Genomic DNA, 21,706 nt, shown 5'->3' with positions numbered 1-21,706 from the left:
ACTATTATTATTATGAAAGCCGTTTGCTAAATGTATCCTTTGACTTTTGTGCTCCACAGTACTGCAAGAGTTTATTATGCTGTGATTCAAAGTGCCTAAATATGTAAAAATGTTGCAGTTTTATTGAAGTGGGCTTTTTTGGGTGTGGTTGGGGTTTTTTTGTTTGTTTTGTGGTTTTTGTTGTTTAAGAGTGTACTTCCTTAGAGGAAAGTTAACAGCTGGAAGCTTGAAGTTAATTTTCATAATGCAGTAAGGGCCCTCATGCTTGTGAAGTGCTATTTTCGCCACTTGGTATTATCCTGCTAGGTTTTACTCATATCTTAAATTTTAATTAATGTTATATATTTTTTCAAACAGGAAAGAATTCTGCTGAACCATTGCTACCACAATTCTTAGAAGTATTGGGCTATATTCACATAAAAGTTATCCTCTGTTGGTATGAGTTGTGCTCTGTTTGTATGAGAAACCTAGGACACAACAGTGAACATTTTAGGTTTTGCTTGCAGGGAGCATGCTCAGCATAGGCTATTTGCTACAGAACTATGAAAGAAAAATTGGGGGAATGTACTAGCTGATTGACTCATACTCTTGAGTCAACATATTTTTCTGCTCAATCAAAACTTGTGGAGTAAGGCTTTTACACACTAAACATTCACAAGGTTAACTGTGGGCTGAAGTGGTGTTTTAATTTGGGCCCAGAGAATGAATTAGGTGCATTTTGTTCGACAGTGTTCCGGAAGCCAAAAAGATGGGAAGAAGGAAAGATGCTACGCTTGAAATAATTAATTTATAGAACTTACTGAGATATTCTAATACTGTTTTTCAGTGATTATTTACCATTATTTTGATTGTAATGTATAGCTGATACTATGTTGTATATAATATTGTAATAAGACATTTCAAAACCTGAGTTTTGTTCTGATGTTAAGTGATATATCCAAGTCTAATTTGAATGATTAATATTCCATCTTGAAGAAGACGCCACAGAGTCCAAAATCATGGAAAAAGGCTTAAGGGAATACATCATATGCCTGGTTAGGGCATGAACAATTTGTATGACATCAGGCAAGTTAACAAGATGTTAGAGGGATATTGCTGCTTTTTGAACTTTTCTGACAGTAGCTTTTAAGAACTGAAATCCGTTTCCCTCCCACATACCTTCTTAGTTGGGCTGTGAAAATGAAGTTCTTCTAAAGGAGAATCAGTGTTGCTTGCACTGTCAGGAGATAGTTTTGACCTAAGGCAAAACCTCAAGGCTTTTAACCATACCTTAAAATAGCTTAAATTGCTAATTCTTCATTAGTTCTTCACTTTTCATAGATACTGCTTTAATTTATTGTAACTTAGAATTTTATCATTGTAGATGCAAGCATTTGGCGAGCATTTCACAGATAAGTATGCTGTAAGGCAGCAGGAGTTGATTAATGAATGATTTTATTATAAAACCAGTATAACTCTTTTTTTTGGCCCAACAGTTGGGTTTTTTTCAAGCCAAATTTCAGTTTGGCATTAAGGGAAAGCAGTTTAGCATTTTAAGTTGTCTCTGTTTTGGACACACAGACCTGCAGGGAACATGATTTTCTCCAGGCCCTTTGGTCCAGGCTTATATCCATTATTGAATAACTGTAATCCTGACTGCTTCTTGAGATCTTGCTCTTAGGTTGAGGATATATATATGAGAGCAGAGATAAACCGCATCTTCATTATGTCTTGTTTGCACTTTGTTGGCAAAAAGCCAGGCATGGTGTTAGAGATTTTGCCTGGAAGGAGCTGAACTGAAAGAAAAGGTGGAGCTAAATCTGGGAAAAAATTAATGTATCAAGACATTGCACGACTATTTCTCTTGCCTCTCTCTGTGTTAAAACCCTTTTAAGGATTTGGTTAGGCTAAGAATTCCTGGTAAAATTTTGTACTTCGGGTGTGTAGAAATCAGCCCATTTTGTAGGAAGAGGTTGATAAAATTGTGTGAGAGAAGCCTTGAATAGTTTTTGCTTTAGGCTCTTTAAGGGCATTTGAACAGAGCGGAAGATGCAATGCAATTTTTGTAGCAATATTTGACGGTATAAAGCAGTGTGTTGTGGTTGTACCATGAAAACCACAAAGACAATTACAGTTGTTAATCTGTTCTGTAAGGTAGGTATATATAAATAGATGTTAACTGAAAATATAATGATAATTGAAAAATTGAATTCCAGTTCCTTACTAGTGTCATGATTTTGAGAGCCTTCAGAATTGTTTTGTGAATATTTTGCATCAGTTTCCTGGAGAGAGCTGCTTCTTCACAGTGCCTGCCTGAGGTCTTTGGAGAACACAGAACAGACTGTGTTGCAGTCAACTGCAAGACCAAGATGTTTTCTTCCATGTTGTCTTCATGCAAACAGCTGTAGAGTCAGGGTCTTTACATTTTTGTGCATCTTTCAGGTTGTGGGAGGGAAAAGATTCTGCATAGTTTCATTTTCTCCGTTCTTGATGCATCTTAGTGTTTTCAGTGTGAGTGAGTTTGTAGGAAGACATTTCTTCCAGCGAGAGCGCTGCATTTGGTTGTTTCCATATCTGCACTGGAGTTTACCTAGTCCTTCCATCCTTCTGCAGTGTTCCAGTATTCTGCTTGCACTGTTTTCAGCCTTGGGGGCTCAGGGAAGGAGGAATTAAGTTTGTAGAGAAAGCATGGTATACTTCACTGTGTTCAGGATTCAGCTGTACAACTCCCTGGGCAGCCTGACCTAATAAGACCTGCTTTGAGCAAGGGGTTGGACTTGGGGACACACAGAAGTCCCTTCCGACCTATATTGTTCTACAACTCTATAGAAGCTGAGAAGGATAGAGAAAGAGTAGAGACATGGGTGCCTGCACATGAGCCAACAAGTTGTCAGGCACAGCTGCATAGGATATAGCTTTAGCACAATACACTTCAGAGGTAGGATGACTTTGACACATTCTGTTTTGGCTGCCCTGTGCCTAGGAACTTACGCCTTTCTTGCTCTAAGTATAAGCTTTCCGTGGTAAAATTGGTTTGGAGAAAGAGGGAGGAACACCTTATAAGTGGAAGAAACCGAATGTAACAATTTAATGGAAATCAAGGATGGAGTTATTTTAATTTCAGACTGGGTTAGAAGAGTTCCTCTATCTGTCATGCCTGAATTTGCAGATCTATAGCTGAATGGTTGTGAACAGTTTATATGCTATTATTCAGTTCTTCACCAATTGCTGAAAATACATGTATTGTAGTTACAAGTAAGAATAATAAGAAACTGGTGAGTATGACTTTGTTAGTAATAAAATGCGGACTAAATGCTTAGTTATGCATATACAGAGTTCTTTGAAATATGACTGCTTTTTACAGATATAGCTGTAACTGAATTTATGAGTATCTAATTTAAATATCTTTATGCAGGCTGCTGAAATCAAGGACAGTTCTCAAAAATGTAAACAGAAGCAAGATGCTTTGGAAATGAAAGATAAACAAGTAAGAGTCTTGATATTTGTGACTTTTTTTGGTGTGTCTTTGCTAATGTGTTAATTTAGTACTAGCTATAGCATATGCCACATTCAGGTGGAATGCTGCTTCTTAAATTCTGCAGTAGAACACAGATGCGGGGGTTTTTTGTCTCCTCTTCTGTTAGCGGAGAGGGAAATTTCTGTGAAGAGGCTGCAAGTGCTTGCACACTTCACTCCCTCCAGTACACAATGAATCTTTAAAACGCCTATTAGTTGAACAGGTATTACTAAGGGACAGGTGTATGCTACATAAAATCAGCTACCTTGGTGCAACGAACTTAGGAATAGACTGTATGCATATATTCTATATATTACAGGCTTTCCTTGAAAAGCTACGGCCTCTATAGTCCTCTAATGCTCTCAGCATTAAGTATGCCCTCAAATATTCTGTGTGAGAGGCTAGGGTTATTGCTTCTGTTAAGTGTATGTGTCCAGCATTTTTTAAAAAGAAAACGCAAAGGTATATTGTAAAACAGTTATGGAACTTCATTGAAGAACTCGGTCAAGAAATGTATAAATTACATGTACAAAGGTGCAGAGTCAATGTTGCACATTGTGTTTGTGCTATAGGTTTTATGCAATCTTAGACTAACTTTCAAATGTGTTAAGGAAGATCTTAAGCTTTAAGATTCTGCTTTTGTAAAAATAAAGGAACTTCAAAAATTGATTTAAAGGCTTGATTGTATTTTTGCTTAAATGTTTCTAAACTGTAATAAAATCTTGCCAGTTCTTTGACTGTCATAGGGCTATTGGAACTATAACAGACTCTTTACGATTTTAGTGTGTGGTTACATCAGCACTTAATACCAGTTGCACAGATATCCCAGTTATTTGTCATAGGTTTTGTATACTAAACTCCTTTAATGTTGGAAATACTCAAAATTCTTAGATTGAAGAAATTCATCAAGCTTTGAGAATGAAAAAAGATGAAGAAATGGACAGACAGAGGAAAATACACAACACTCACAAGATGATAGAGGAGTGGAAGAATGAGCTTGAAACAATGGCAGTCTGTGAGAATCTTCAGCCACAAGCCGATGCTATTAATAATGAGCTGAAAAAATTACAAGAAGAAAGGGCAAATACTGATGGTGATATCAGTGATCTAAGAGTAGAGAAAATGAACCAAGAGAGGGAAAATAAAAGTAAGTTACTTGGCTTTGTTTGTTGATTCCCTGCCCCCCCCCCCCCCCCCCCTTTTTTTTAAATGATTGTTCTCACAGCATCTACCTGTTGTCCTGCTGTAGTGAAATAATTTGAGATGTTTACCTCAGGCCTAAGATACAAGTAGCTATATCTTACATGTATAGCAGTGCTCTTGTCTGTTCTCAGTTTTATTAAAAGTAACAGAAACCACTTCCAAAACAGAGAGAACAAAAAGGTTGAAAAGGGGCAACTGACCTTAAAACTATCCTTCAAAAGAATTAGCTTCCTCTGTTCTCTTGGTAAGGAGACTGCTTTGCCAGTTTCATTTTTTTCTGTTACTTAATTAAGGTGTGTACTGTTAGCAGGATACAAAAAAACAAACCTGAAGCAAAAGCAGTTTGCTTTGAAGATGCAGTGTTTAAAATTATCTCTTTGGAAGTATATTAGCTACTGATGCTGCTCTTGTCCTTTCTAGATGAACTTGAGCTAAGCTTAATTATAGTAAATTCCTTTATACTAATCTAGGATTTATGATCAGTTCTTTCCAAGAAACAAAATTCAAAAATTATAGCTTGGCAGGTAGGGGGTGTGGTATATATTCCTCAGTGAGTGTAGGATGTTTGCATGTACCTGTCTGTCTGACACTTGTCATACAATCCAAGAAGAAACTGAGGTATAGAGAGACCAAGTGACCTAAGGAAGGAGACACTATGTATTTTACCTTAAGAAGCATAGAAAGTATTCAATCTCTGTTTCTCCTGAATAGCAAATGCTTTCACACATAGTCTATTGTCACACTTTCTGTTTTCTGCAAGCATGAAATAACACTCAGAGGTTTCATGTTGCTAGTCCCGCTTCCTCCTGGGGCATTTTTGGTTTTAAATACAATGGTAGAACAAGTTTTGAAGAGAGAGATTTTTAGGCCTAAATTCCCATCTTTTTACTGCGCTGCCGCATTTTGTTATCCTTTGGGTAAGTGTGATTTTATTTTAGATTTTAAGCTTTAATAGTTCATAAGATTTCTTTATAATAAGCAGCATCTTGATTGTGGGAAGAGAAACTTAATTCTTATAATCTTCTAACAACCTTATTGCTGGAGTAGCATAGTCAATAAATATAGGAAAATGCTAATTAAAATGTGTACTTGCTGTGGACTCTGTTTGAGAAACTGCTTTAAATTACAGGAATAATTGATCGCCTTGGACAACTTAATAACATAATGAATATGAAGGAAGAGAATCTTAAAGGGAGATTCCGAGACACACACTCTGCTCTTATGTGGCTAAGAAAGAACAAAGACAAGTTTAAAAAACAAGTTTGTGAACCCATGATGCTTGAAGTAAGAAAATTTACTTGTATATCACTCTAACCAGTTAATGTTTAGTTTAATTTGTGTTTTGCAAGACTTCGAGAATTGCTTTGCACAGCTAGCTACGGACACAGAAACACCTGATCTACCCCTCGTTTTGTTTTGTGTTATGATTTGATAGAGGCTGTACTAGCTAGGAATAGCAGGGCTAAGTTTTCAAAGAGGCTATTGGTTTTCTAGTGCATTCCTCCACTGTTATCCCAGCCTCACAATATGTGCTCCATGTAATGTGAAGAGGATGAAGAACTCTGGTGCACTCCTCATCTTCCTCTTCAGAATTGCAAGCTTATTTTAATAGTGTATTGCTACAATTTAAGTTAGTTGAATGCTTTGTGCATGCACTGGAACTCTTCAAAATTACTTTTGTTTAGTATAAAATACCAAGTATTTCCAGTTATTACCAGAACTTACAATTCTTCCTGGAAAACCGCATCAAGTTAATTTTACAAATGCCTTGATAGGATGCCTTTGCTTTTACTTTAAGGCCTCATTAACCTCTGTAACATCCACTAATATCTGAATTTGTTTTCAGACATTACATATACATTTACATATAGTGTAAATTAGTCTCATGTAGTTATAAACTCTAGCTTTCAAATTGCTATTAAGTGTACCTCAACTGCCAACGTGAGGTTATTGAATTGTGTAGTTCTGTGTAATTTTGCCTTTCTATGTCATGTGTAGTGACATAATGTGTAATTACTAGTGAGAGTTACTGAAGAATTGTGACATTAACATTTCATTCAGATATGAAAAGCTTCATCCATCTTAAATGTGGATTTTTTTTTTTTAAGAATTCAAAGAGAATTCAATCAATCTGTGAATATCCTTCTTTCTAGGGCTTCACAATTCTCTATTTGTATTTGGGGATGTTCACTGTGTCTGAGTGAAAGGGAACTGCATATGATAATTTGTGGAGTGTGGCATTTTCTGGTTTTGATTCCTTACCTTAATTGTTTCTAAACAGTGAGATACCTTTAGTAGTACTGGAGCAGAGCCACTAGACATGGTGGTAGTTGCAATTGTAAGATTAGGGTGGAGCAGAAGGAGGTGGGGTGTGATATGGTGGAGACAGTGATAGCTCCAGGAATGCTTAGAAAGGATGTGGATGGCTAAAAACTAAACACAATGACATGTGAGTTACTGTAGGTTTCCTTCCATGAGAATTGGTTGCAAAAAGACAGCGAATATGTCTTTAAAGATAATGTTTAAAAACATTGTCTTTGTTTTCATTAAATGTAGGCTTGGATATCATCTGACTGCTTAAAATGGTTGGGGGGGTTAAGTCCAATTGAATTAAATCACTTTCTCACTACCTTTCTTTATCAGATCAATATGAAGGACAACAGACATGCTAAATATGTTGAAAATCACATTTCAGCCAGTGACATGAGGGCTTTCGTTTTTGAGAGTCAAGAAGATATGGAAATGTTTCTTGTGGAGGCAAGTAGGCATCAATTTTAAAAATTGATTAAATACTGACATAAGACCCCTAAACTTTGGAGTCTACCAAGTAAGTCTGTATTTATTAAGTTTTGATTGGCAAGATCAGCACAATAGCTAATACAAAGTATTCAAAGGTTTTCTTCTGGATTAACATTTTCTTCTGGAGTAAGAATTATTTTTTTTTTTTTAAAGCCTAGACAAACTGGAGAGACGCAGGAATATTAAGAAAATATTTCTTTTTAGAAATAACTTTTGTCTTCCTTGACAAGGCAATAATCACTAAGGAGAAAATACTGTGTACAAGAAAATGACAAGAGCAGGAAGCTACAAATGTGGTACCAAGCTTTTGCAGTGCCTCCTGACTAAAGAGGCGAGAGGGCATCTTTTGAGAGAAGACAATGGTCCAAGCAGTAAATCAGGCTTATATTTTCTTAATACTGCTGTTTCCTGGAGTGATAAGGAGGTTGTTCCCTTTGAGAGCCAGACAGATGTGCAGGAGAAAAAAGCCACAAGATAGGGCATTAACTGTCATAATGCTTCCTAGCTACTGTCCACAGAATAGTGTGATTAATGACAAACTGTCCTGCAGTTTTTGAAGATCTGTCTGTCCTTCACAGAAGCTAGTCATTTTTATATACGTGAACAGTAGTGGTGATATCTGAGGTTCTGGGGGCTTGTCTTGCCTCCATGGTTGTGGAACCCAGTGCAAGGGCTCCTTTAACTAGCTAGACTGATCTTTCATTTGTAGCCTCAATCTTTTCTGCCCTGCTAGAATCAGGCTTTTCAGAGTCTCTGTAGCCAGTGGTCTGCCATTATTTGTGCAAAATAGCTATACAGCCTGAAAGAGGGGGCTTCCTTATTACATCCAGCTTGGCTATTTAGGTTGAGCACCTGGCTCTGGATTTCTTTGATTGCTATTGTTTTCTCTAATGCATGGTAATTTCACAGAGAGACATTAACTGAGCTTGGCTCTTAGAGAACTCAGTCATGCCTGAGCCAGAGTGGATTTTTGTGGGTTCTTCCAGAGGTTCTCAGTTTAAAATAATTCCGATTCTGTGAATCACGAATAAATACTTGATTTTCATATAATGACTTTTTTCTGCTTTTTTTTTTACCACATAATCTAATGTAATCTGTATTTAGATGCGCGATCATCAGAAACTAAGAGTGAATGCTGTATGCGCGCCTGCCAAATCATGTGCTGAAAGCTTACCTTCGAGACCTATTGAAGAATTACAGTATGTATGAGATCATATCAGTGGGGAATGATATTAAATACAATGTTTTGGTCTTGTTGCTATGTGTTAGAATTTTCTATGCAACTCATATTTTCACCAATTCAGTTCTGGATTAGCGGGACTTCTTTCTGACCCTTCAGAACTTAAGGTTGCTTACCTGCCAAATTTTATTTCTGATGCATGCTTTTTTTCCCTCCTCTTCAGCCGATACGGATTTTTCTCATATTTACGAGAGTTATTTGATGCTCCTCATCCTGTGATGAGTTATCTTTGCTCCCAGTACCGTGTTCATGATGTCCCTGTGGGAACAGAGAAGACCAGAAACATGATTGAAAGGGTGAGATGTCCTAAATAGCACAAACACACCGGTGGTCTAGAGTTATATTTTGGAAATTCTTTGGCAAGTTAATGTGAAGAAAGCAAAAAAAAAATGCTTTTTCTTTTATTTGGCCTTTAGAAGTGAGAACAGTTCATTATACACAAACATATTGCAAGACATTTTAACAAATCCAGGCAATCTAATGCAGTACTTCACAGAAAGTTAAATATACCTGCATACTGTTCCAAGTCAGTTATATGAAGTTGTTTTGTTATAATAACTTCTACTTTAAGTGCCTGAGATGTTCTGGGCAAAATTTTAATCAAACAGTTAATAGTACATGACAATGCTGACCTGTTGTGTTTAAAGCAACAATTAGAAGCTGGGGGGGGTGGGGGGTGTGTGTGTTTGTTTTTTAAATATATTAAAATGTTCAGTTTCTAGCAAAAACAATTCTATAGCTTCAGTCAGAATTCGTGCGATAAATAGTGTATAAACCTTTTGGATTTTTAGAAAAAGGCTAAGAACTCCCACTAGGAGTATTCTCCCTACCTTAGTCTTTCATGGGTTCTTGCAAGCTCATCATTGCTGGATTATAATGGGTAACACACATGACAGTTTTCAACTTAAACTCTTACTCGCTTCTCTGTCTATGCTGGACATCTGTTGTCTATCATGCAGAGAGAGCGAACTCTTCTTTGAGTTCAGAAGACTTCTTTGGGCTCTCTGAGAACAGTAAGAATTGCTTTTTTGAGAAACTCGGGGAACAGGCTCTTCAGATAGAGAACAATGCCTGTTCTATTGAGATAGCTGTTGCCCCTTCCTATCTTCTATGTTTCCGAGGCTGTAAGAATGAGGAAGGTAAAAGTGGAGGGAATCCTAGATGAAAAGCTCTTCTCATGTTTTTTCTAGGCATTTTTGTCTTAAACTGCAATTCTTCCACCACTTTGTGTTTATTAGCTGGTGAAGCAGATTACCTATATAATAGGTCTTTTGAGTTACATTTTGTAAACCAGTCAGAATTACTCCTTAGATACTCCGTACTTTCCAGAGCTCTGTGGGCAGCAAGTGAAAAATCGCTGGTCTAGGGGCAAAGATGAGCCGCTATTCTGAACGTGTTGCACATGGTGCTTTCTCAGTTCAGTTGTGTAAAGTTTTTTCTTTGTTTTTATTATTTTTGATTGAGAAATGCATTGTTTGCAACATTTTGTTTCTCACATGCCAGAGAAAACTTTGGTTTAAAGGGAGACCTGTTTCACAGAGCTGAGCATGTGGAAAAAGGACTAGGACGGAGAAGTTGTCAACCACAGCCTGAGCTGTAAAGCAAAGTAAACATGGTTTTCAGTGTCCAGGAACCAAATCAACAGAATATTGCTGGTGCTGTATATATAAAATGAAAAAGATCCTTAGTCAAATTTCTGTTGTCCTATGGAGGCTTTTTGCTGTTCCTGGTTTACTAGACACTTTATATTCTTTTGAAGTACTATACTACCTTGCGTTATGGTAAATCTTTGATTATTTATAATGTCCTTTTTGACATGAGTCATTTAAAAACAGTAGCTCTAGTATTTTTATACCTCATTTTTTTCCTGCAGTTACATTTGCTTCACTGAAGTTCATGCATTACAGCTCACCTTATGGTTTCATCTATTAATTTCTTAAGTACTTTTGGTTCTTTGGTACACAGGCTACATTTGCATGTTCTGTATCTATGACAAGTACAACCCTTGTTCATGATGCAGTACAAATATTAACAGGTATTTCCAGTGTCTATCTGTAGTATCAGAACAATCAGAACCTGTTTAATTGGTTATGGTAACATACTCTGTTTGACAGTATCTTAACAGTTCTTTGCTCACCGGTCTGAATTACAAGTATAATGATGCATTAAACTTAGCATCATCTTTTTACAAAGGCTTGTTAACAAGTCAGTCTTGCATAAACTGAAGTTCTTTACTGTGGATTTTAGCTAGTTTATTCCTTGTTCTGAAAAGCATTGCCTTAAGTAATGCTTTTGTCAGATTAATATTTTTGTGTGTTTTTTTAGGTCATACAAGAAACCAAACTTAGGCAAATATACACCGCAGAAGAAAAATACATTGTTAAAGTATCTGCTTATACAAACCTAACCCTCTCTACTAACACATCCCTGAAAGCGGCACAGTTTCTCACTAGTTCAGTGGATACAGATGAAAGAAGACAGCTGGAAAACCAGCAACAGGTAGGAGTTTATTTCTGTGCTGTATATGATGTGAACTACTACCCATTTTATCGTGCAACAAGCATAGCCTACTTGGATGTGTTAGTATGGTATGTTTGTAGTAAGAATGCTAGTAGTGTGTGTTCTTTTATTTCAGGACATCAATAACACATTAAAGTCATTGGATATGCGTTTGGCTGCATTGTATGAGAGACAGAAACATCTGGAACGCAGAGACAATGAGCTCAGGCAGCAGAAGAAGGAGCTTTTAGAGAGAGGAAACAGGAGGAGACAGTTGGAATCAAAAATTGGTGTGAAGTATGATAGGTAGGAAACAAACCATATTATCTATGAAACATGAACCATTTTAATAACAAAGGTATTTTGGCTTCCTCTTACTGCAGTGTGCTTTTACCCTTACAAAGTAACCAGTAGTTGAGCATCAGATACAGGTGATAATCAAGACAAAGAAGGTGTTTAGAAATGGAGATTAAGACAGTATTGGAGAAGCCATGTAGCAATGTTCGAAGTGGTTTCCTGTAATAAAATCATAGGATTCCAGCGAGAGATTATTGTACTCATTTACTTCAAATATTACCATAGTCTTCTGCCTTGGTAGCACTTATCTAGATAATACTGTATGTACATAAATGGTACTAAGTAAGAATGTCAGGGATCACATTGGACCTTGATTGTCCACAGTATTTGTCTTAATGTATTTTCTGGTTTTGTGGGTCTCTGCAAATAGTTCTTCTGTTACTGCTTTGTCATAAGGGAGAACGCAGGCATGGTTCAAGAGGTATTTCACTTAAGCTCACACTCCTGGAAGGCAGTGTAGATGAGATTGCCCCAGGCTTTACTCCCTCCGCTCCTGTAACACAGTCCCGGCAAGACCTTGTACCCTCAGATATTCCTATATGTTCTTATGCCACACTGCTTTTCATTTTCTGGAAGTTGGTGCTGGTGCTTGTGAACACAGCTCTTGCATTACTTACGGTGCATTAAACTGAAAAGAGAGCGTTGAGGGGAAAAAAAGAAAGAAAAATAGGGCTTCAGGGATGTTAGAGGGACCAGAATTAACTGCTGTATAGTCACAAGTGTCCAGGTTGCTGTGAAAAGAAGCAGCTTTAAACTGTGTGGATATGAGCTCAGCCTCAAAGACAAGTGTTGCTCTCAGGTTTCTTATTAGGGATACATGTATTGTCATGCTGTTTTACTGAATACAGAATACGGTTTGAAGGCAGGAGGTGGACCCTTTACCTAAACAAATAATGATTAAATCCTTCCCTTTGAAAAAATAATTACACTCTTTTAATTTTGAATAGGGGTAAGAATACTGACACAATTATAAATGAGGCTGTTACAAATTTTCTTGTGTAATGTGGATGTCTTTCTATACAGATAGAAATTAATTAAATAATCCTTGCAGTGAGTATAACTATTTTCAAATGTTCATGTTTCTAAATGATATAAGTATCTGAATAAAGCTGGATATAATTTTGAAAATAATATACAATGACAGAATCACTTAGGTTGGGAGGGACTTCATGTAGTCTGTAGTCCAGCCATGTTCTCAAAGCAAGGTCAACATTGAATTCGGACCAGGTTTTCAGGGCTGTATCCCCCTGCATCTTGAAAGTCTCCATGGAGATTGCATGATCTGTTTGGACATCCTGTTCCACTGCTTAACTGTCCTTACGGGGGAAGACGTTTCTACTGACACACAGTCTGGATTTTTCTTCTTTCAACTTATGCCCCCTGTCTGTCATCCTTCTACTATGCACCTCTTATAAGAGCCTGGTTCCATCCTGTCAGTGGCTTCCTTGAGGGTAGGATAGCGGGGGGTTGCTATTAGATGCCCCAAAGCTGTCTCTTGTCGGGTGAACAAGCTGAGCACCCTCATACTGTCCTTGCAGGCCTTGTGCTGTAGCCCCTGGCATCTTGGTTGCTTTCCAAGTTTGTTCCAGTTTGCTGATGTTTGGGGCAGGGAGAAAACTGGGTGCGGTGCTGAACAGAGAGGAAAAATCACTCTCCTTCTGCCTGTGCTTCCATTCATACAGCCAAGGATGCTGGGGTACACTGCTGCTGCCAGGGCCCACTGCTGGCTTATGCTCAGCTCATTGTCCATCAATACCGCAAGTCCTTCCCTGCAGAGCTTCTCCGCAGCCAGTCTGTCCCAGGCCTGTATCGCTGCCAGACCCACTTTTTTCCCAGGGGCAGGACTCTGCATTTGTCCTTGCTGAGTCTCATCAGCCTTCTGTCGACCGTCCTCAGCAGACCCCTCTGAACAGCAGGGCTGTTGCTCCCCCTGGTTTAGTGTCATCTGAACACTTGACAAGAGTGCCCTCTCTCTGCTCCTCCGTGTCGCTGGCAGGGATGTTAAACAGGACTTGATGATCTTCAAGGTCTTTTCCAACCTAAATGATTCTATGATTTTTTCTATGACTTAGTCCTGTGGCACCCCACTTGATACTGGCCTCCAGGCAGAATACAACAGGCTAACCATGACCCTCTGAGACTGACCATCCAACCACTACCTATTCTTCCATCCATCCACACTGTAGTCTTCCAACTTGAGTATTGTGGGAGACGCATTGAAAAAGTTAGGAGAATGGGTCTGGATCCAGCAGCCTGAGAGGAAGGTGGGAGTGATGCAGCTTAATGCTCCCAGTGCAACCAGTAGTGAGGCTGAGCCTGTCTTCCCAGCAGACACGTTCACACAACGCATCTAAACAGCACGTATGTACATATTTGCACACGGCCAGCCACACAGCACAGATGGACACACAGAGCAACTGGGCAAACACAACACCGGTGGCCTCATCATGTTCCTACTCTGTCTGGGCAGGGTGGGCCTCCCCTAGCATACATCTGGGCAATGTGGATCCCATCAGCAGCTGGGTCCAGACACTCTGAGTCTGCACAGTAGCTGCCCCTGGACCTCAGTCTCTGCAGGTGCTGGTGCCTGGACATGCAAACGCCCAAGGCTGCAGCCCTGCTCCTGTTGCCTGTACAGACTGCCTCTCTCACCCATGATGCACATGCTACACAGCATGCAGAACTGGCTGGGACTCCCTGCTTTCCCAGTAGCCAACCCCATGGTCTTGCCCTCGGAGACATACAGGCATCCAAATGTGCAGAGGTAGCCATGACTCCCCTAGTTCCCCCCCAATAGCCAGTACCCCAGTCATGTTACCCTTAAATACAGCAACATGCCAGCAGGTCTCACCCCCAGAGACAGCAGACCTCATGATCTCTGGCAGCCAGGCTGGACTCCCCTGGTCCCTCCAATAGCCATCTCTTCCTGTGGGTCTCACCCTTAGTCACACATGTACCCCCTTGACTCCCAGCCCACTTCACCTACTTGTCAGCTGGTCTGGCTTGGTCTTCACTAGGGACCAAACACTCACTTGCACTTATTCCAGGTGCTGGTGCCGTGGACACATGGGCCTCTGACCTGTGGTCCCACCCCAGTGGCTGTCACTTAAGTCTACTCACTCTGGTCTCTCATTGCTGGCACCACAGACAAGGAGGCCTCTCCTCTGACTTGTGATCTGACTATAGTTGCTTGCACTTAGACTCCCATATGTACACACGAATGCTGAACAGAGAGTCCCTCACCCAGGAAAAGAGTGAAAAACACAATTGAGTAAGAAGAGTGTGCCAGTTGGCCATAGCTGGACAAGCATATTAACCAGCCAACTGTTTACATGTAACTGTCCCTTTTATCCCCATATCCCTGTTTTCCCACACTTGTTCCTCTCCAAGTCATCTAGATCCCTCCCTTTCCCTGCATTTGGCTTCTTCCCTGAATATTCAATAGTAACTCCTGCACAGTCACAAAATGCTTTTCTGCTGCATCCCATAATGTCTCCTATACTCCCAGGAAACAACCCCCTTCAGTGCAGAGGGTGCTGTGGTCTTGACTTACTGTGTTGGGTTTCACACTTGGACACTGGTGCTGAGGCTGTCCTGGGACAGGGTGTCCCTTCTTCTGAGTCCTTAATTTGGGACTTTGAATTTCTTAGGTTTAAATTGCATAATAGGTTTAAATTGCATAAAAGGTTGCATAATATAGGTTGGGAATGCCTCTAATGTGTTTGGAATGTTTACATATACAAATTCCTATTCTTGTCAACTGTTGGTTCATCACCAAGATTAAGAATTTTTCTACTTTTGCATAATTTAATCAGGATTAATCAAATATTGATTTTCTCCCATAGTTTAAGACAGCTGGAACAAGATGCTATCAACCTAGAGAAGGAATCTCAACAAGCAAATGTAAAGATCAAAGAAATAAATAGCCAAAAAGCAAGACTTGTTACCGAATTAATGCATCTTATAAAGGTATGTATTTTGAACTCAGTATGTGTTCCACTGTTGTGAGAAGTCCCATTCTTGTAACTTAAGTAGGAGGCACGCAGCATTTGGATGTGTAACTGTAAACATTTACAAGCTAATTTGCTTCAAGCTAAACATATTTTGAAGCTTTTATGACCTTGAACTTGTTCATCTGTCATTGATTCAATTTGTAGATAATTTGCTTGTGTTGATTTAGGCTCTCAGTGACTGAAGTCTTAGAATCCATGGTCTGATTCAGTAAATACAGGAATGAACTAGGAATGAGTTGTGTGACCATTTCAGCCTGTACATTCTCAGAATACTGCATAATTCGGTGAACTATTCCTTCCGCCCTAGTTCATGATCTCCTTTTTTTTGTTTCTATTGAAAAAAGGGGTAGTCAGTAGTCGTGTGAAAAATTGACCTGAAACTGTAAGGATCCATGGTTGTGGAAGAGGGCTAGGATAGGAAAATTACTCAAGTCTCAGGCTCCAATGTCCTGAGGTTTTCTTTAACTCAAGAAGAAGAAAACAGTTTGGACTTAACTGTTCCTTTAGCTTAGCCTGTAAGCCCTAATAATGGGAGCTGCCACAAGGTAAATTTTCTTAGGGTTTTTTTTAATAACTAAGGAACAAGAAACAGTTACTTTCAGTTCCGAGGGAAATCTGCTGGTGCTTTTGCACTCAGCAAGAAGTGGTGCCATTCTTGCAACCACATTGAGCATGAATGTTGTTCCTTTGCCATGTCTTACTAACGTTGAAATGTGTTCTTGCTTGCCCCTGAAAAGAGTTGAGTATTACCTTTGAAGTGAGTATGATTTCAATACACTTCAGTTGCTGGTATTTATATAATAAGTAAAGAAAAAAATACTCCGAATGGGTGGGGTGTTTCTGTTTGTTGATAGGCATGGACTGCAACAACTGAAGTGTTTCAGAGAATCGCCTTTGGGTCAGCTAGCCAAAGCAATTTTGAAAATGCCAAAGAAAGGCAGAATACACCTGCCATATTAAAAAGGTTGCTTAGGCTGATGATTACTTTACAGAACTTACAGAACTTGTGCAGGTAATAACAGTATTGAAAAGTAACTCTTTTCAAAACTTGTGCAATTGCTCTGTATTTAAAGCAGGAATTTCTAGAATATGCTTTTGATTTTTGTATTTGATGCCCATTTCCCAGTATGTAAACTGTTGAGGTGTGTTGCTGTTGTAAAGTGCAGCCAGAGTTGTTCACTGACTGCAGTATGACCTGCCTGAAGGAGTATCTTAATCTCTTTTTCACCCAGTATAGGAAAACGGATTTGACACTTACTGTGTATTTCTCAGTAAACCAAGGGCGTAGGGGAGGATGGATGGTATTTGCCTGAAACAGGTATTGATTACATATGGGATTTATTTCAGTTGTGTATCAGCTTAATTTTCACACTTTGTGTGCTGTAGGAGATAAACGCTAGTACGTACTGAAGAGAAGAAAATGGCCTGATACAAAAGGATGCTTCATTATATGTTTTATCAAAATTGTTGAAATCCATACGTTTCTGGTCATCCCCAAGCCAAAATTCATGAATGCTTCCAAGTTTATAGGAGTCTTTGTACTTTATTCAATAGGTTTTGTAGTTATACTAGCTGTAGGCTACTAAAGTGATAAAAACTTAGGTAGTTGTATGTTTCAGGCGTACTCAGTTCTGCCACAGAAGGAAATTCTGTCAACAACCGGTTGACAGAAACAGCCTTGCTTCGCTGTTTCAGGTTCTGGCACTGTTGTCTCTGAATAACCTTAACTTTTTCCATTTTTCATCTCCTTTCGTTATGACTGTGGTTTTTGTTACAGTTTACTTCTCTGATTATTGTTTTTAAACTGTTTAAGTGGATTGGAAACAAATAAACTTATTCCTGTGTCCAAGCTTCACACTGTAGAAACTTTGCATTGAAATGACAAATAGTAAAGGTCTTGGACCTTGGCTCACTATTGTGGTCAGAAGGTGACACTCTCAAAACTTCATCCTGCCAGGTCCCCTAGGACTACAGTTGGAACCTCATCCTCCCTTTCATTAAGAGAGAGGATTCCTTTGTATTTATATGCTGATCATTTTAAAAAAATGGTAAAACGGTGTTCTCGATGTCCCATAATTCAAGGCTTGAAGCTACCCTTGACACGGTTGAGAAGATATTGCTGATTTTGAAGCCTCTAGACCATTCCTGAGGCCGACTCATTTAAAGAAGCAACCATTTTAATGTAAAAGTTGTCAAACCAGGTTCTGGGGATCACTAAAGCCTGTTATGAAACTTCCAAAATAAAGCCTCCTTCTGTTGTCATATACTGTCGCAGTTAAGACACAAGACACTAGAGTCACTGTACATCCTGTCAGTCATCTTGCATTGTCAGTGAGAGAGGCATATATCTTATGTGTTTATTTTTTGATCTTTTTCCATCTCTGTGTGTGGCTTAAGTCCACCAAAATCCACCTGTTGGATTCTGTCTCCGAGAAAGAATGGAGGAGGCTTTGTCTTTTCTCACATTTCACGTGCGAGTATATGGTGTAGGGAGAGAGAATGTGCTTTTTTGGTGAAAAACAGTTTCATTGCAAGCAATATGTATATGCTTACAGATTAAAAATACATGGGGACTGTACATCTTGAAGAGCTTAGGTCACCAGTAAGTCATCTTTCTTTTTCATTGAATGTGACAGCAGTGTTGAGGAGCTCAACACAGTGTGATATTGTATGCTATGACTCTAAAGCCTGATAGTGATTATATCACTTCTGAGTCTCTTGTGGAAAAAAATTACATCTTCTGTTTTCCTATGTAGAATTGCATATCACTGAACATCCTCAAAGCAGATTTGGTTCTTCAGAGTACTACAGTGGCTGCTGAGAAGAACAGACTAGAATCAGAGTATAAAGCAGCAAGTGTACAGCTAAGAGCTGCAGAGGTAACCATTTCTATGAATACTGGGATATCTGCTATGAAAACATCTTCTGTGGAAGCCTTTATGGTGTAGAAAAGGATGCTTCTGTGTCTTTGTTTAGAAATGAGTATTAGTACTGCTACATATTTAGCATTGATTTCATAGAATCATAGAATGCTTTGGGTTGGAAGGGACCTTTAGAGGTCATCTAGCCCAACCCCCCTGCAGTGAGCAGGGACATGTTAAACTAGATCGGGTTGCTCGGAGCCCCATCAGACTGACCTTGAATGTTTCTAGGGATGGGGCCTCCACTACCTCTCTGGGCAACCTGTTCCAGTGCTTCACCACCATCATTGTAAAAAATTTCTGTAGTTTGACTTCTGCCTCTCCATTTAAAGCTGAACAGGGGCTTTGCCTTCCTCCATTAAGACAGCTGAGCTTCTGTGAAGTTGTGCTGAACAGTCATCATGTCCTAGATCTTTTTATTATAATACATAGTGTGTGTAAAAAGGCTAGCTGTTATTTGGAAGTATTATTTTTCTTCCAAGTCTGTTGTAGCCCCAACCCACATGGGAGATGCAAGCTCAAGATGAACCAGAAAGTACTGTATCAGAGTAGAGCAGAGCTGGTTTACCTTTCTTCCATAGCTTATTTTCTCATACTGTAATTAAATGCATGTTTTGGAGGACAGAAAGGAGGATAAACGATCCTTCTGTTGATCATATTAGGAAGTTACGCTGTGTTCAGGTAAAAAGACAGTCTCTGAGGAATTAGCTCCACAGACAAGTACTCTTTTCGAAGAGCAGAGGATGCAATGATCTCTCATGGATTGGTGCATAGAGGTCAATTTTTTTATTTGTGTAGTAGTACAATCTTTCAACGTACTGGGGAAAAAAACTGTCAAAGTACAGGATGGTAAGCTTCTGCTTTATCTTGCAAGAGTCAGGTTAACTATAACCCACTGCTAACTCAATTTGATCCACAAAAAACAAAATTGCTGTTAAATTGGAAAGCAGTTCAAAAGGTAAGTGATAGTTATTTTGGATGGGTATGCACTTCCAGAAAGAATGACCTTGGCACATATTTAGAAAACCGCTTGAGGTTATAGGTATCATCACTTGCAGGAAAATTAGGGAGAGGAGAACTTCCTAAGAGGAGCAAAAAGTAACTTGAAGACAGAGACAAGTCCAGCATGTTACTTGGAAAATCACTGTTGCATCAGTTCTTTCATGTGATGCAGCTGTTACTCAGACTTTATCAAAATTCAATGCAAATAGCTTCATTGCTGAAGCTCAGTAAGGAGTAAGAATATTACAAAGCTGTGAACCTCATGTGAGTAGTGTGTATCATCACTGGGAAATTTATTTAATGTTTTTAGTTCTCTCTGCCTGCATCTTCACTGTTTAGAGAGTAGCTTGGGCTGGTGCATAGGTAGATGTCTGGTCAGGTCACACAGGACTTGTAAACGTTCTGATAATTCTTGGTTAAACAAAAATTGCCTCCTTCCCTAGTGGAGAGGTGTGTGAGTCAGCTGAGGTCCCATTATTTGTCATTATTGGGTTACATTCAACCACATAAGTAGAAGAAATCATATCAGAGTTTATATTTTGAACAGTTGGTTCAAGGAACATTAAAACAGAAAAAACCCCTAAAATCAGTAATCCCAGTGATTAGAATTTTGAGAAGTTTAACTGCTCTGCTCTTCTGACTATTCAAGTGCATCTTAAGTTTTCATGTATGTGGAAGTCCAAAGCCACACTTCCCCATATACTGCATTGTTGAGTCTTTGAATTACATCTTTAGCCACTTTTTTTAGAAGTTCTCTTTCCCGTATTGCCCTTTGAATGAGGTATGTTGTAGACTCTGGTTTATTTCTTATTTTCTGCCTTGAGAGATGCAGTCTCCTGAGGAAAACTCAGTATTTCTTAGCTTCATTTCAAATTAAATGTTATTTGAAATAGTATGTTTAAATTGGCCCGTCCCTCCAAATTCTTGGTGGATTTGGCTGTGATAAATTTTTTTCTACAGCAGTACTGTGTTAAGGTAGTCTTGCTCCAAAGCTGCCTGTGAGGATGCCATCGCAACACTTCGAGGAAGTCTTGCAAACAGTTGCCGCATGTTTTTATAAAATAAATAAACTGGCAAAAAGAAGGAAGCCAAACAGAAATAGAAATAAGTATGTTGACAACAGCTGTGTAGTGAACTAAATTGGAGCCTAAAAGTTACAATTATGGGACCATTTATTCTCTACTTAACCATCAGACATTTTTGTAGGTCATGTGCTGGCCATGATGCATTCATTGAAACTGGAATGGCGGGTATCCACCAAAGAAGCTGCAAAGCTCTGTTAATACTCAGCGCTCACTCATGGTGTTTGTCTCCCAAGCAATCCTGAGTCTTTGTAATACCTGAGTAAATATCTGATTAAGATTTGAAGCAAACACAAACCCCACTTAGTACATCTAAGAGAAGATCACATATGTTCCTTTTGTGAGGTCTTGGCACTGGGATACTGTGGAGAGAGCAGCATGTTTGTTGCTTTATGGTGGTTTTTTTAACTGCTTAGGTGGAAAGGTCAAAAAAGTACATGTTTTTGAACAAGTCAAGTTAGCAACAACAGATTTCTGGGGTTTGTATTTTGTCATTGCAGTTCAAGTGGGAACCTTAGTGTTATTTTAACAACTCCTTGTATTTAATTTATTTAATGAGTCTAAGAAGCAAATCTGTGTGTGTGACCTATGCTGAACATTAGGGAGGATTCTTAGCCCCATCTGCTCATTAGATAATTGGCACAGTTGCCTGCATGTTTATGATAGTTGTTTGAAAGAGTCTTGCTAATTGTCTTGCTTTGATAGCTTGTTAATTTTCAGGTTCATTTTGCGTAAATGTGTTTAAATAATTGGTATTAATACTCACTATGTACATTGCAGCATTTAATCCTTAAGCCAAGTTTTAAGAAAATGCAGATTCTGTTTTTCTATGTATAAATTTCCAAACTTCAAATAATTAAATGCTGTCACCAAGCATGTGTTCAAACACAAATTCATGAGAAAACATTGGCTACTGGTAACTATATTTTCCTTAACCAGCTTCTTATTTTGCACAAAAACAGTTGCAGTACTGATGAGCACAACAGAGTACAAATTGCTTGGCATACAGAATCAACTGGTTTCTGCTGTTTGGTAGATGCCTTTCAGGAAGCTGTAATTGCAGCCCTGCACTCGTACAGAGCTTTCCTGAAGTA

At 38.9% G+C, this 21,706-nt stretch overlaps 1 protein-coding gene across 1 annotated transcript in view; it reads left to right on the top strand.

Moving 5' to 3' along the window:
- The window catches only part of SMC5 (structural maintenance of chromosomes 5), a 49,571-nt gene that overhangs the window by 13,921 nt on the left and 13,944 nt on the right, over positions 1 to 21,706 (top strand). The window contains exons 8-17 of the mRNA XM_075726394.1: positions 3,395 to 3,466; positions 4,388 to 4,643; positions 5,829 to 5,983; positions 7,343 to 7,456; positions 8,603 to 8,697; positions 8,902 to 9,034; positions 11,064 to 11,237; positions 11,374 to 11,543; positions 15,440 to 15,563; positions 18,364 to 18,486. Of these exons, the coding sequence (XP_075582509.1) occupies positions 3,395 to 3,466; positions 4,388 to 4,643; positions 5,829 to 5,983; positions 7,343 to 7,456; positions 8,603 to 8,697; positions 8,902 to 9,034; positions 11,064 to 11,237; positions 11,374 to 11,543; positions 15,440 to 15,563; positions 18,364 to 18,486 (1,416 nt within the window). The remainder of the gene's footprint in view (positions 1 to 3,394; positions 3,467 to 4,387; positions 4,644 to 5,828; positions 5,984 to 7,342; positions 7,457 to 8,602; positions 8,698 to 8,901; positions 9,035 to 11,063; positions 11,238 to 11,373; positions 11,544 to 15,439; positions 15,564 to 18,363; positions 18,487 to 21,706) is intronic.

The sequence above is a fragment of the Pelecanus crispus genome, chromosome Z, assembly GCF_030463565.1.
Source record: "Pelecanus crispus isolate bPelCri1 chromosome Z, bPelCri1.pri, whole genome shotgun sequence".
Classification (NCBI taxonomy): Eukaryota; Metazoa; Chordata; class Aves; order Pelecaniformes; family Pelecanidae; genus Pelecanus; species Pelecanus crispus.
This window is presented reverse-complemented; position numbering and strand designations above follow the sequence as displayed.